This window comes from Bos indicus x Bos taurus, chromosome 10, assembly GCF_003369695.1.
Source record: "Bos indicus x Bos taurus breed Angus x Brahman F1 hybrid chromosome 10, Bos_hybrid_MaternalHap_v2.0, whole genome shotgun sequence".
Lineage (NCBI taxonomy): Eukaryota > Metazoa > Chordata > Mammalia > Artiodactyla > Bovidae > Bos > Bos indicus x Bos taurus.
In genome coordinates this window covers 31,759,310-31,773,399 of record NC_040085.1, presented here as the reverse complement: position 1 = coordinate 31,773,399, position 14,090 = coordinate 31,759,310, and the positions used below count along the sequence as shown (strand labels likewise).

Genomic DNA, 14,090 nt, shown 5'->3' with positions numbered 1-14,090 from the left:
GTTCTGAAGCTCTTGCATCTTTCAATAAGCTTCAGTAAATTTTACAAGGAAAGAGTGATTGGAAATTTAGCCACAACAGTTGCCACTGCCTAGGAGAACGGTGAGAACTTAGGAAGAGAATAGGAGCAAGAGGGAAGCCTAAAAAAAGCAAAAAGAATGGAAAAGAAAGGAGGGAGGCTGGTTACAGCGTTACAGCAGAGTCCGGTGCAGCGGGATAATTCTTCTGCCGGCTGGTCTGCCTTGTGATCTTCCATTCTTTTGAAGTAAAGTCTCGTTCCTCTGTGTCCGTTGTTCACTCTCGTGTGTTCAAATAAAGCTAGGTTGTTGAGAAAGGCGGACCGCAGCGAGGCGGGGATAAAAGTGAGCGCGACGGAAGCTCTGTGCGCCTGCGCTCTGGCGGCGGCGGCGGCGGAGGTTCCCGGTGGGGAGTGGGTTCGGAGCGGGGCGCCGGACCCAAAGCCGAAGGGGGTGGCTGGGGCGTGAATGGGGTCCCTCGCCGGCGCCTCGGCGGCCTGATGGAGTAAGAGGGGTCGGCTGTGAGTGTGAGTATCAAAGGGCCGGGCGGCGCCGAGGCGTATCGGAACCCCAGGGACCTGGTGGTCTGCCACTGTAGGGAGGCTGTGGGGGTGCAGGAAGCGGCCGGTCTCTGCGCCTGAGGACTGCGGCGCGGGGGCTGCGGGTCGTTCTTGAAGGGGTCGCGCAGGATTACGGGCAGGCGGTGCTTCTGGCCTCGGGATACAGTGTCTCGCGGGGGCGTTCCGGCTCTGCTCCCAGCTCCGGCGGGAAACGTGGCTCCAGAGGCTTGACCTTTCGGGGAGGTCGCTGACTTTCGCCCCCCAGGGCAACAGGGAGCCCATACATAGACCCAGGTACCCCTTAAAGGCCTACGGGCCTCACGCCGCGGACACCTTTCGACCTCTTGTGACAGACAGCTTCTGTTCTTTTTCTTCCTTGGGACTTCTGGTGGGATGCGTCTTAATAGCTACTAATTAAGAAGAGCTTACTATATGTCAATTTAACGTTTAGTCCGAATCTCAGTGCATAATTATGAAGAGGAAATGCTTTGCACGCCACTCCCCCTTCAGTCTGCTCAATTTAATCATCTTTGAGAATCAGATTAAGCCGTCTTGTTGGAAGTTTATTCCCATGGCTTTTAACAATTTGGAACTCCATGGTAGTTAAGGAAAGTTCTCTTAATCTAGCAAATGTCTTTATCCACCATAATGTTTTATATCAGATTTACTCAAGGCAGAATATCTTTTGAACACTTACTAAGAGCCTAATACTATTCTAAGTCCCTTGGAAAATCTTAAAATTTGTTTTGAGCCCTGGTCTCAAGTTAGTGAAACAATAGAAGATAATAATTAGGTTCAGTTAGGTTTTATCTAGCACCTACTACACATGTGCCAGATACACTCAGGTCTGTCACAAAAAATTAATGACATATTATAATGGAAGTTGTGTTTTTTTTGGCGCACATTTCAGATAACGTCACGGAAAGTTTGATGATAATTTGCCTAACCTAGCTGGGGAAGTGGTGAAATTCAAATAGGATGGAAAGGTAATTTTCCCCATGTTACATCAAGTTAGATATTGTTAAGCACTTTTGTTGAGAAGCAGCTATACTACAGTTACAGTTTCTAGAGTTAACTATTTAGTCTAGAAAATGATAGCCTTAATTAAAGGTACTAGATGGTTTTAAAGTGGCTTGGAAGGAGTTAGGAGGTGTAGAGTCTGATCAGGTTAGTTCAAAAGCAATTGCTTTGATTAAAAGGAAGATATTTAAAAAGGGAGAACTGTGAATGGTGATTATTGTACGTATATATATGCATAGAATATCTCTGTTAGAATACATAAGAAACAGTGATAAAGTGGAGGTGGCTAGGAAAAAGGAGTGGGAGAGGAATAGTTTTCTCTATAAGCTTTTTTTGTTTTATTTTTTTTATTGTGAAAACTTTTAAGCATCCAGAAAAGTAGGGAAAATACTATTTTGAACTCCCTGTAAATTGATCACTCAGGTTTTAAAATTCCTTAATAGTTTGCTGTATTTGTTATTTTTATTCCTGATATTTCACCCTAAATACTTTAATATGTGTCTCTAATGAAAAGAAAATTTTTTCTGTGTAACCCTGTATAATAATCACACTGAACAACAGTTTATGTTATCTAATATTTGATCCTTTTTAAAAATTTCCCCAAATTATCCCGTTTTCTTGTTTTTGCAATTTTTGATCTGTCTATGCACTGAGTTTGACTGTTACATCTCTTGAAGTCTTTTTAAATCTAGAAGTTACTTTTTTTCTCTTCTTTTTTCTTCATGACTCAATGAGAGTAATACAGTTATCCAGATCTCTGATTGATCCTTCAGTTCAGTTCAGTCGCTCAGTCGTGTCCGACTCTTTGCAACCCCATGAATCACAGCACGCCAGGCCGCCCTGTCCATCACCATCTCCCAGCGTTTACTCAAACTCACATCCATGGAGTTGGTGATGCCATCCAGCCATCTCATCCTCTGTCGTCCCCTTCTCTTCTTGCCCCAATCCCTCCGAGCATCAGTCTTCCAATGAGTCAACTCTTCGAGTGAGGTGGCCAAAGTACTGGAGTTTCAGCTTGAGCATCATTCCTTCCAAAGAACACCCAGGACTGATCTCCTTTAGAATGGACTGGTTGGATCTCCTTGCAGTCCAAGGGACTCTCAAGAGTCTTCTCCAACACCACAGTTCAAAAGCATCAATTTTTTGGTGCTCAGCTTTCTTCACAGTCCAACTCTCACATCCATACATGACCACTGGAAAAACCATAGCCTTGACTAGACGGACCTTTGTTGGCAAAGCAATGTCTCTGCTTTTGAATATGCTATTGAGGTTGGTCATAACTTTCCTCCCAAGAAGTAAGCGTCTTTTAATTTCATGGCTGCAGCCACCGTCTGCTGTGATTTTGGAGCCCCCAAAAATAAAGTCAGCACTGTTTGCACTGTTTCCTCATCTATTTCCCATGCAGTGATGGGACTAGATGCCATGATCTTAGTCGTCTGAATGTTGAGCTTTAAGCCTACTTTTTCACTCTCTTTAACTTTCATCAAGAGGCTTTTTAGTTCCTCTTCACTTTCTTTCACTTCTTTCTTTTTTTCTCTTCACTTCACTTTCTTTTTCCTCTTTCACCCATAAGGGTGGTGTGTCTGAGATTATTGATATTTCTCCCGGCAATCTTGATTCCAGCTTGTGCTTCTTCTAGCCCAGCGTTTCTCATGATATATTCTGCATATAAGTTAAATAAGGTGGGTGACAATATACAGCTTTGACGTACTCCTTTTCCTATTTGGAACCAGTTAGACCACTTAGGAGGATATATTATACAGGTATTCTTTTTAGGCTGATACTTTTAAGCTAAGTTTGAGCCTGGAAAATTTTTCAAGCTCTTGGAATACTGTACTTTTGAACAGCAGCTAATTTTTGTCTAAACATATTTTTTACTACATTGCTGAGATTTTGGATATGTCATTGCCTCATTCCAGAATGCATGTGAACTTTTAGTAAACTAAATTTGCAGATACCACTACTTTGTGTGTTCCTGCTAAGTCGCTCCAGTGGTATCTGACTCTGTGCAATCCTTTGGACTAGTCAGGCTTCTCTGTCCTTGGGATTCTCTGGGCAAGAATACTAGAGTGGGTAGCCATTCCCTTCTCCAGGGGATCTTCCCGACCCAGGAATCAATCCTGCACCTCTTATTATCTCCTACATTGGCAGGTGGATTCTTCACAACTAGCTCCACTTGGGGAAACCCTTTAAACCACTGCTTTGAAAGTGAAGTCACTCAGTCGTGTCTGACCACTCTTTGCGACCCCATGGACTGTAGCCCACCAGGCTCCTCCGTCCATGGGATTCTCCAGGCAAGAATACTGGAGTGGGTTGCCATTTCCTTCTCCAGGGAATCTTCCCAACCCAGGGATCGAACCCGGGTCTCCCACATTGCAGGCAGACGCTTTAACCTCTGAGCCACCAGGGAAGCCTTCTTAAAATATACTAAAATATATGGTGACCTTTTCAGAGACTTAATCATTTTTTAAAATACAAGACAAAGGCATTTAGAAAGCTATTAACATCAATTAAAACTACAAAAGTGAATGCTTTACTGTATTACACATTACACCAATATTGTCGTATGATCACCCATTAACTTAAAAGATTTTGTAAGAAGAATTATGAAAACAATTGCTGTTATAATCATACTTGTATAAAGTGGATGAAAATTATTGAATGAACCGTTAGCAGTAAGATGCATGGAGAACAACAAAGCTTTTTGAGAAGAATGGTAAACAATTATCAAGGCTCCCTCAGCTTGCAGTGATTATAATTCATGTTATAGAACTTTAAATTGCTATGTGGATCTTTTGGGTTGCTTTGAGAGAGAGAGATATATATATACATATATATAATATATGTATATATATTACATTATATTATTATATATATATTATATATATAATATATATTATATATATGTGTGTATATATATATAAATGATGAATACAGGAATGCAAACTTTTTAAATGTTAGTCCCTCAGTCATGTCCAACTCTTTGCAATCCCATGGACTGTAGCCCATCAGCCTCCTGTGTCCATAGAATTTTCCAGGCAAGAATACTGGAGTGGGTTGCCATTTCCTCCTCCAGGGGATCTTCCCCCACCTAGGGGTCAAACCCACATTGCCTCTGTTGGCAGGTGGATTCTTTACCAATGTGCTGCCTGGGAAGCCCAGGTGGGCTGAAAAGAAAACTTTTAAAACTATTAAATAAATGCAACAAGCCACCCAGTTAAACTTTTAAAACAGTGTTTGTATAAGTTATCTTATGACCTACTCTGTTACGTGATGGTAACTTTAGATAGCATTTTTATTACTTTGTTAGAGTTGACGTTTCCCCGTTTTCTTTCTCAGTTATTTTTCCCTCTAGGACATAATACTTCCAAGTTCCAGAACTGACAAGTATTGGAATCTGATCATAGTTCTGATTCTGAGATAAAGAATCAGATTGTGGTCTGTCCTGTCCATTTTCTTGCCCGGTGATAGGCAATCTGAACAGCTTCATTAATAGGATGCTTGACTTTGAATCACTTTTCCTGGGTAACAGCCTTAACTTCCTGTTTTTGTTTTAACCCTGTGTTTTCTAATAAAGAGTGGTTGAGAGATATATATATCTTTTCCTGCTGTGTGTTGTGTTAGGGCAGATAATATAAGAATGCTAGTAAATTCTGTGTGTTGTGTTAGGGCAGATAATATAAGAATGCTAGTAAATTCTTATGAGCTTATGCTCCATCAAATATACTGGATTCAGGAAACCACTAGTCACTTAACCTTGGGAAACAAGAGCCAGCTAGAACTCAGACCTAGTAAATAGGACAGCCTTTGAAAGTTGTGGTTATAGGTTCCTGTGCCCCCAAATACTTCCTGACCTTTCTTGTCAGCTTACTAAAACCCTTCCTTAGCTAGGAGCCTTGAAACTTTCTGGGGAGTCCTACTCAACAAAGTGAGGACTTTTCGGAAGTGCCAGTCACATCTTTGATCTGTAAACTGGCCAACCTAGGGGTAATGGCAGAAACTTGTTCTGTCACAGAACACTGTCTCTCTGTTATTCTGTCTTGATCACCAGAAGTCCGTTAGTTTTCTTTTGGGGTTAATGGGGAGATGCAGAAAGTTATCTGTGGAATTCAGAAAAGGGATTCTAACTTGAACACCAGTCCCCCTATCCCAAGAGACCAATAATTACACTTTTGATCTTCAGCATTTTACAGTGTAGTATTGTCATTTGGCTTTATATCAAAGTTGAAATATCTTAAGTACTACTGTGCTTAATTGTAACCTATATTTATAGGTATATGAAAAGACAGATTCCTTCCTCATGGTAAGGTCAGGGAGATCAGACATACCCACCATCAAACAACCTGTTATTACTTACACAGCAGGTTTTTTTAACAGTTAAATGGAATAATGTGAAAATATTTCAGATAAAGTTCTTTGATACTAAATGATGTTTTCCAGCCTTGAGTTTCATAAATATATAGAGGAATAATCTGATACTGATGTTTGAGATGGACTACAGTGTTATGAGATAGTGATTACTTAAAGGCTGACTTGCTTACCAGTTTAAGTCACTTTTGAGTGACCAGTAGAAGGATGGGGAGAGCATGGGGAAGTGCAGAATGGAATGTCTGGAGACTCTAATGCAGTAATAGTTCTGCTCTGCCTTAACAGCTGTATTTCTTTTTATTGATAAGCTATGTAGGTGATTCTAATGAACTGCTTTGATTTAAAACTTGTTCATATATTGGGAGCAGGAGTTAGGGCAGGAAATGTTAGTGAGTATAGCAGTTGGGGGAAGGGAGAAGAATAGAAATAAGTTCACACAGGTTTATCACATTGAAGAGTATATAACAAAAATTTAAAAATTGAAATCTGTCAGGATTTGTTGACTAAATATGAGAAACTGAAAGGAAAGAATCTAATATGTTTTTGCCTATGGGAATGATAATTGTATTAGGATAGTAATCAAGATGTTGAGAAAAGGTAACATAGATCAGATCAGATCAGTCACTCAGTCCTGTCGGACTCTGCGACCCCACGAATCACAGCACGCCAGGCCTCCCTGTCCATCACCAACTCCCGGAGTTCACTCAGACTCACGTCCATCGAGTCAGTGATGCCATCCAGCCATCTCACCCTCTGTCGTCTCCTCCTCCTCCTGCCCCCAATCCCTCCCAGCATCAGAGTCTTTTCCAATGAGTCAACTCTTCACATGAGGTGGCCAAAGTGGATTTTTTTAACTTTTAAACTTATGACTAAGAAATATTTCAGGTAATTCTCATAATTGGAGAAAATTTGAAAGATTACATAATATATTTAAGTGATATGGGGAAATATAAGGTGGTCCAAGTGAGGACAGCAGTTGTTTATTCACACTTACTTGACCTGTATAATGTAACTTCTCAAGCATTTTGAGATTGCAGAGTTGGATGGTTTCTATTTCCTTGGCTTCTAATCCTTGTTAAGCCCTTTAAAGAGAGCTGCTGCTGCTGCTAAGTCGCTTCAGTCTCGTCCGACTCTGTGAAACCCCATAGATGGCAGCCCACCAGGCTCCGCCATCCCTGGGATTCTCCAAGCAAGAACACTGGAGTGGGTTGCCATTTCCTTCTCCAGTGCATGAAAGTGAAAAGAGAAAGTGAAGTTGCTCAGTTGTGTCCGACTCTTTTCGATCCCATGGACTGCAGCCTACCAGGCTCCCCCGTCCCTGGGATTCTCCAGGCAAGAGTCCTGGAGTGGGGTGCCATTGCTTTCTCCACAGTGGTTCCCAAATGGAAGGCTGTGAGTTAATTTCAGTATTTTAGAAACTGTAATGGAAATTATATTTTTATCCAGGTCAGGGATGTGCAAATTAAAATGCTTTTGTCTTTTTAGCTGGAATCATATCGACCCTGGAGAAGACAATGGCAGCCCACTGTAGGACTCTTGGCCTGGAAAATCCCATGGACAGAGGAGCCTGGTAGGCTGCAGTCCATGGGGTCACAGAGTCGGACACGACTGAGTGACTTCACTTTCACTTTTCACTTTCATGCATTGGAGAAGGAAATGGCAACCCACTCCAGTGTTCTTGCCTGGAGAATCCCAGGGATGGCGGAGCCTGGTGGGCTGCCATCTATGGGGTCACACAGAGTCAGACACGACTGAACCGACTTAGCAGCAGCACATCAACTCCGTGTTTTTAAATACAAGGTCCTTCTTAGTAATTAAATACTTTGTTAGCAGTTTACACTTTTTTGCTTCTTTATGAAAGTTGCAATTTTTACAAAAATGAAACTTAATCTATGCAAGTTAGAAACGTGAAGCTCTTAAAAAGGAAAATGAACTGTTGCTTGTGCCAGAAAATCTTTTTCATGGATTTTATTGCTTCCAAGTTTCTGTTTTGCTTTAATGGGTAATAATTTGAAGCAGTATTAAAAACATTTCTGGCTAGATCATCTTTATCACTGTTTATGCAAATCCTAGAACAATGCTTGCTGAACGAAATAACAAAATAGTGCTTGTAAATACTAATTAAAGTTAAAGTAAATGTTAAGAATTAGAAGAATAACTATGATCTTGGGAAACCTATATGCAGGTCAGGAAGCAACAGTTAGAACTGGACATGGAACAACGGACTGGTTCCAAATAGGAAAAGGAGTACGTCAAGGCTGTATATTGTCACCCTGCTTATTTAACTTATATGCAGAGTACATCATGAGAAATGCTGGGCTGGAAGAAGCACAAGCTGGAATCAAGATTGCCGGGAGAAATATCAATAACCTCAGATATGCAGATGATACCACCGTTACGGCAGAAAGTGAAGAGGAACTAAAAAGCCTCTTGATGAAAGTGAAAGAGGAGAGTGAAAAACTGGGCTTAAAGCTCAACATTCAGACGACTAAGATCATGGCATCTGGTCCCATCACTTCACAGGAAATAAATGGGGAAACAGTGTCAGACTTTATTTTGGGGGGCTCCAAAATCACTGCAGGTGGTGATTGCAGCCATGAAATTAAAAGACACTTACTCCTTGGAAGAAAAGTTATGACCAACCTAGATAGCATATTGAAAAGCAGAGACATTACTTTGCCAACAAAGGTCCATCTAGTCAAGGCTGTGGTTTTTCCAGTGGTCATGTATGGATGTGAGAGTTGGACTGTGAAGAAAGCTGAACGCCAAAGAATTGATGCTTTTGAACTGAGTGTTGGAGAAGACTCTTGAGAGTCCCTTGGACTGCAAGGAGATCCAACCAGTCCATTCTAAAGGAGATCAGTCCTGGGTGTTCTTTGGAAGGAATGATGCTCAAGCTGAACCTCCAGTACTTTGGCCACCTCATGCGAAGAGTTGACTCATTGGAAAAGACTCTGATGCTGGCGGGGATTGGAGGCAGGAGGAAAAGGGGATGACAGAGGATGAGATGGCTGAATGGCATCACCGACTCGATGGATGTGAGTTTGAGTAAACTCCGGGAGATGGTGATAGACAGGGCGGCCTGGGCGTGCTGTGATTCATGGGGTTGTAAAGAGTCAGACACAACTGAGCTGCTGAACTGAATTATGCTTTGACACTTAGCACTAGAGTGGTTTGTGTTAATTTTGAGATTTAGGATAAATTAGTAATATTGAAGGCATAAATAGTACTATATCTATCCATGATGGTATATTTCTTTGTTTTAATAGCTAGTTGACATTCAGCTTTCTCAAATGTTCACAATTTTATCCTACGTTTTTGTTTTGATACTTTGTTATTGAGTATAATTATTTCAGACATTCAGTAGTGGTATGGAGTGGGTTGCAATAGAAGGAAACTACTGTGTGTCAAGAGAAGTAGAGGACCTTTAGGCTTCTTTTTCATTGGTTCTTTCACCATGTTGTCTAGGGCGTTACAGATTAAATTAGGGTAGTTTATAACTTCATTACCTCACAGTTTTAAGTCCCATAAGGAACTTAAAGCCCAGAGAGGATGCCAATAACTCTATTAAATAGAGTTTGGTATTGTATGTGTGGAGAGAAAAATAAGTTTGCTTGGGGAGTGGAATTAAATTCTCAGGTAGGGCATCCTTGCAGAGATGCAGGAAGAAAGTATGATAGTGCTGGAGGGTTGTAGAGACCCTTCTGGTCTTAATCCAAACCTCATTATTTATCCAGTTATCTCTGACTCATATTTAATAACCCAAGATAATCCTGTTTGGAACAATTCAGTAAATAATTAGGGAATGCCAACAGTATGCCAGACACTGTTTTCAGTGTTAGACCTGTACTAGTGAATTAAGTATACAGTCTTTGTTCTTGTGGAACTTAATTTGTAATTGGGGATACAGAGAAAAAGATGCTTGTTTCAGGTATTTCTTGCTGTTTAACAAGCTATTGTGAAATTCCTGACTTGAAACAGTTATTTTATTGATTCTTACAATTCTTTGGGTTGAAAAGGGCTCATTTGCCTGGTTCTTTAACTGGTCTCACTTGGGATACCTCATTGGCAGCTGGACCTGGAGGGCCCAACATGACTGTCAAATGGCGCTGGTTGTTTGGGTGCTCAGCTGTGCCCTCAGTTTTTTTCCTTTTGGCCTCTCCATGTGTCTGAGTTCTAAGAGGAAGTGTTCCCATTGTGCAAAGGCCGAAGCTGCAGATTTTTTAAGGCCTGACCTCCAAAATTGCATTGTCACTTCCATTGTATTTTCTTGGTCAAAACAGGTCACGGAGACGGACTCTACCTTTTGATGGGCAGTGGTGACAAAGTCACATCGCAAAAGAGAACGTGGGGTGGGGAATAATGTTGTGGCCATCTTTGGAAGCTGTCTACCATTGTACTACTACTGCTGCTGCTGCTGCTGCGTCATTTCAGTTGTGTCAGACTCTGTGCGACCCCATAGACGGCAGCCCACCAGGCTCCCCCATCCCTGGGATTCTCCAGGCAAGAACACTGGAGTGGGTTGCCATTTCCTTCTCCAATGCATGAAAATGAAAACTGAAAGGGAAGTCGCTCGGTCATGTCCAACTCTTTGCCTACCAGGCCTACCAGCCTACCAGGCTCCTCCGTCCATGGGATTTTCTAGGCAAGAGTCCTGGAGTGGGTTGCCATTGCCTTCTCCAATTGTACTACTAAAAAGTAAAAAATTAAGAAGGTTATTAGGGGGATAGAAGAAATGGGGGGCAGGAAGTACAATTCTATAGGAGGACAGGGAAGGCCTCCCCGATAAGGCAACTGTGAGGGAGTGATCCATGAGAACCATAAGTATATCTGAAGGAAGACTATTCCAGGCAGAGAAAACAGGACATATAGAAAGCCACAGGTGGGGAAATCCCTAGTGTGATCAAGGAACAGAAGGAAGGAGGGCAGTGTAACTTGAATGGAGCACTATAGGGAGAGTGATAGGACATGGAGTCAGAGCGTGAGAGAGAAACGGATTTTGCATCCCGTGACAAAGGACTCTGTATTTTCTATAAGTGAGACGGACATCTGTTGGAAGATTCTGAGCAGAGGAGTTAAATGACCTGACTTAAATTTTAAAAGAGTTCCACATAACTTCGTGGCAAATAGATGGGGAAACACTGGAAACAGTTCCTTTATAAATAACAGAGACTTTATTTTGGGGGGCTCCAAAATCACTGCAGATGGTGACTGCAGCCATGAAATTAATAGCTTGCTCCTTGGAAGAAAAGCTATGACCAACCTAGACAGTATATTAAAAAGCAGAGACATTACTTTGCCAGCAAAGGTCCATCTAGTCAAAGCTATGGTTTTTCCAGTAGTCATGTATGGATGTGAGAGTTGGACCATAAAGAAAGCTGAGTGCCGAACAACTGATGCTTTTGAACTGTGGTGTTGGAGAAGACTCCTCAGAGTCCCTTGGACTGCAAGGAGATCAAACCAATTAATCCTAAAGAAAATCAGTCCTGACTGTTCATTGGAAAGTCTGATGCTGAAGCTGAAACTCCAGTCCTTTGGCCGTCTGATGCAAAGAACTGACTCATTGGAAAAGCCCCTGATGCTGGGAAGGATTGAAGGCAGGAGGCGAAGGGGACGAGAGAGGATGAGATGGTTGGATGGCATCACCGACTCAGTGAACATGAGTTTGAGCAAACTCCGAGAGTTGATGATGGACAGGGAAGCCTGGTGTGCTGCAGTCCATGGGGTCACAGAGAGTCAGACACGAGTGAGTGACTGAACTGAACTGAAAATCTTTGGTTGCTGATTTGAGAATAGATCATTGTGAGGATAGACAAAAGTGAAAATAGAGAGTCAGGTCATCCATGCTGTCCTCCAGGGAATCTTCCCAATCCAGGGATGAAACCCAGGTCTCCCACATTGCAGGCAGATACTTTACCATCTGAGCCACCAGGGAAGCCCAAGAATACTGGAGTGGGTAGCCTATCCCTTCTTCAGGGGAACTTCCCAACCCAGGAGCTGAACTGGGGTCTCCTGCATTGCAGGCAGTTTCTTTACCAGCTGAGCTACCAGGGAAGCCCTAAGTGATCTAACTTAAATTTTAAAATCCCATTCTGAGAATCTTTGATTCCTGCTTTGAGAATGGATCGTGAGAGTATAGACAAGAGTGGAAATAGGGAGTCAGGTCAGTGGACTGGTGCCATGGGAGGTGATGAATGTGCTGAGCTGTGAGGAGTGGCTAGATTTTGGATGTACTTCAAGATGGGACCGGCAGGATTGGGTGAATATGGGATGAGAAGGTGGGATCCAGGATGGCTCCCAAAGTTTTTGCCCTGGGGTCCTGTAATTTTCATCTACCAAGATGGGTAGACTGGGGTAGGAGCAGGGTGGAGGTGAGGGAGATGCAGGACTTGTATATTGGGCTATGTTAAGATGAAACTCATGACATCTGGGAAGAAAATGTTACTAAATGTTACTTCCTCATTGCAGGTGTGACGTTGAGTGCTTCAGATCTGGTCACTATGGTACGAGAACGAAAATGCATATTGTGCCACATTGTGTACAGCTCAAAAAAGGTAATCATAGAAGAGAGAGAATCTGAGGCTTTTATGACTGATCATTTTTTCAGAGACACCATGTGGAATTTATAGATGAGTAAATGCTTTTAACAACATCTCGTTTATGCTTCTTTCCTAAACCTTAGTCTTATTTCACTGGTTTCTTTCTCATTATTGCCTTATGAAGACAGTAACTATATTATTAAACCTCTACATGGAATTTGAAGATACTCAACAGTATGATAAAGAGAAATTCATCTAGTAACCAGTTACAGAGAAAATACATTAAAATTCATGCTGAGATTGTAACAGCTTTCTGATTAGCTAAGGGAATGGCATGGATTTGTAGCCTGTGAGTTCTCTGCCTGTGCTTGTGGGAAGCACAGCACAGCAGCAGTGGTTCTAACTATATCGTCAGACATCCACAAGGTGGGGATGTTGCTCAAAGAAAAACACTGTTTTAAAAACTAAAAGAATTTACCTGTGCTTTAAGGAAATTGTCTGCAATTTGTCTCATATTTTGCCGCCCCCCGCCACCCCCTGCCTCTTGTTTTGCTTTCCAAGAATTCATCTAGCTTAAATACTGAAGAACTTTCCCTCTATGCTTTTAAGATGTTCTTGATTGCCATTGGATATACAGAGAACTAGGAAAGTTATCATGAGTGAGGTTAGCCAGGCAAGTCTGAGTGAAAGATGTTTGGGAGTGAAATGGCTTACAAGAAATGGAGAAGAGGCATTTTAGGTGGAAGAAAAATAGAAAGATTCAGCGGTAGAATGGAGTGTAACAGCTCTAGGAATAGGTAAAAAGGCTTATCTGACTAAAACAGTTTCATCCTGGAAATGATAGGACTACAATTTAATTTATAAATGAAGTGAAGATAGTTGATAAACAGTGTTGATTGCCCCACTGAGAAGTTTGATTGTGATCCATTTAGTAGGCTGGGTGAAGAATTTTTTTCTTTTTCCCTATTTAGGATTTCAATTAGTGTTGGGAAAATCAGCTGAGATTTTTAAATCATGTTTAGTAATATACTTGCTCCCTTTACAAATGTAAAAGAACTGCTTTTCTAATTTTAAAAATTTAGACCAGGTTTACTCAAATTTTCAATGAATAAAAATTTTTTATGCCTACTTCACTTCATGGCAAATAGATGGGGAAACAGTTGAAACAGTGGCTGACTTTATTTTTCTGGGTCCAAAATCACTGCAGATGGTGATTGCAGCCAGGAAATTAAAAGACACTTACTCCTTGAAAGGCAAGTTATGACCAACCTAGACAGCATATTAAAAAGGAGAGACATTACTTTGCCAACAAAGGTCCATCTAGTCAAGGCTATGGTTTTTCCAGTAGTCATGTATGGATGTGAGAGTTGGACTACAGAGAAAGCTGAGTGCCAAAGAATTGATGCTTTTGAACTGTGGTGTTGGAGAAGACTCCTGAGAGTCCCCTGGACTACAAGGAGATCCAAGCAGTCCATCCTAAAGATCAGTCCTGAGTGTTCATTGGAAGGACTGATGTTGAAGCTGAAACTCCAATACTTTGGCCACCTGATGCAAAGAGCTGACTCATTTGAAAATACCCGGATGCTGG

General features: G+C 41.7%; 1 protein-coding gene across 3 annotated transcripts in view; it reads left to right on the top strand.

Annotated features, from left to right (window-relative positions):
* Positions 1-340: 340 nt before the first annotated feature.
* The window catches only part of ZNF106 (zinc finger protein 106), a 53,927-nt gene continuing 40,177 nt past the window's right edge, over positions 341-14,090 (top strand). For 2 of the 3 annotated variants that reach the window (XR_003513073.1, XM_027553637.1), the window contains exons 1-2: positions 341-542; positions 12,432-12,517. Coding sequence is in view for 2 of the 3 variants with exons in the window: in XM_027553637.1 (XP_027409438.1) it covers positions 12,464-12,517 (54 nt within the window). In the remaining variant the exon portion in view is untranslated. The remainder of the gene's footprint in view (positions 543-12,431; positions 12,518-14,090) is intronic. The other variant, XM_027553639.1, reaches the window with a different exon arrangement.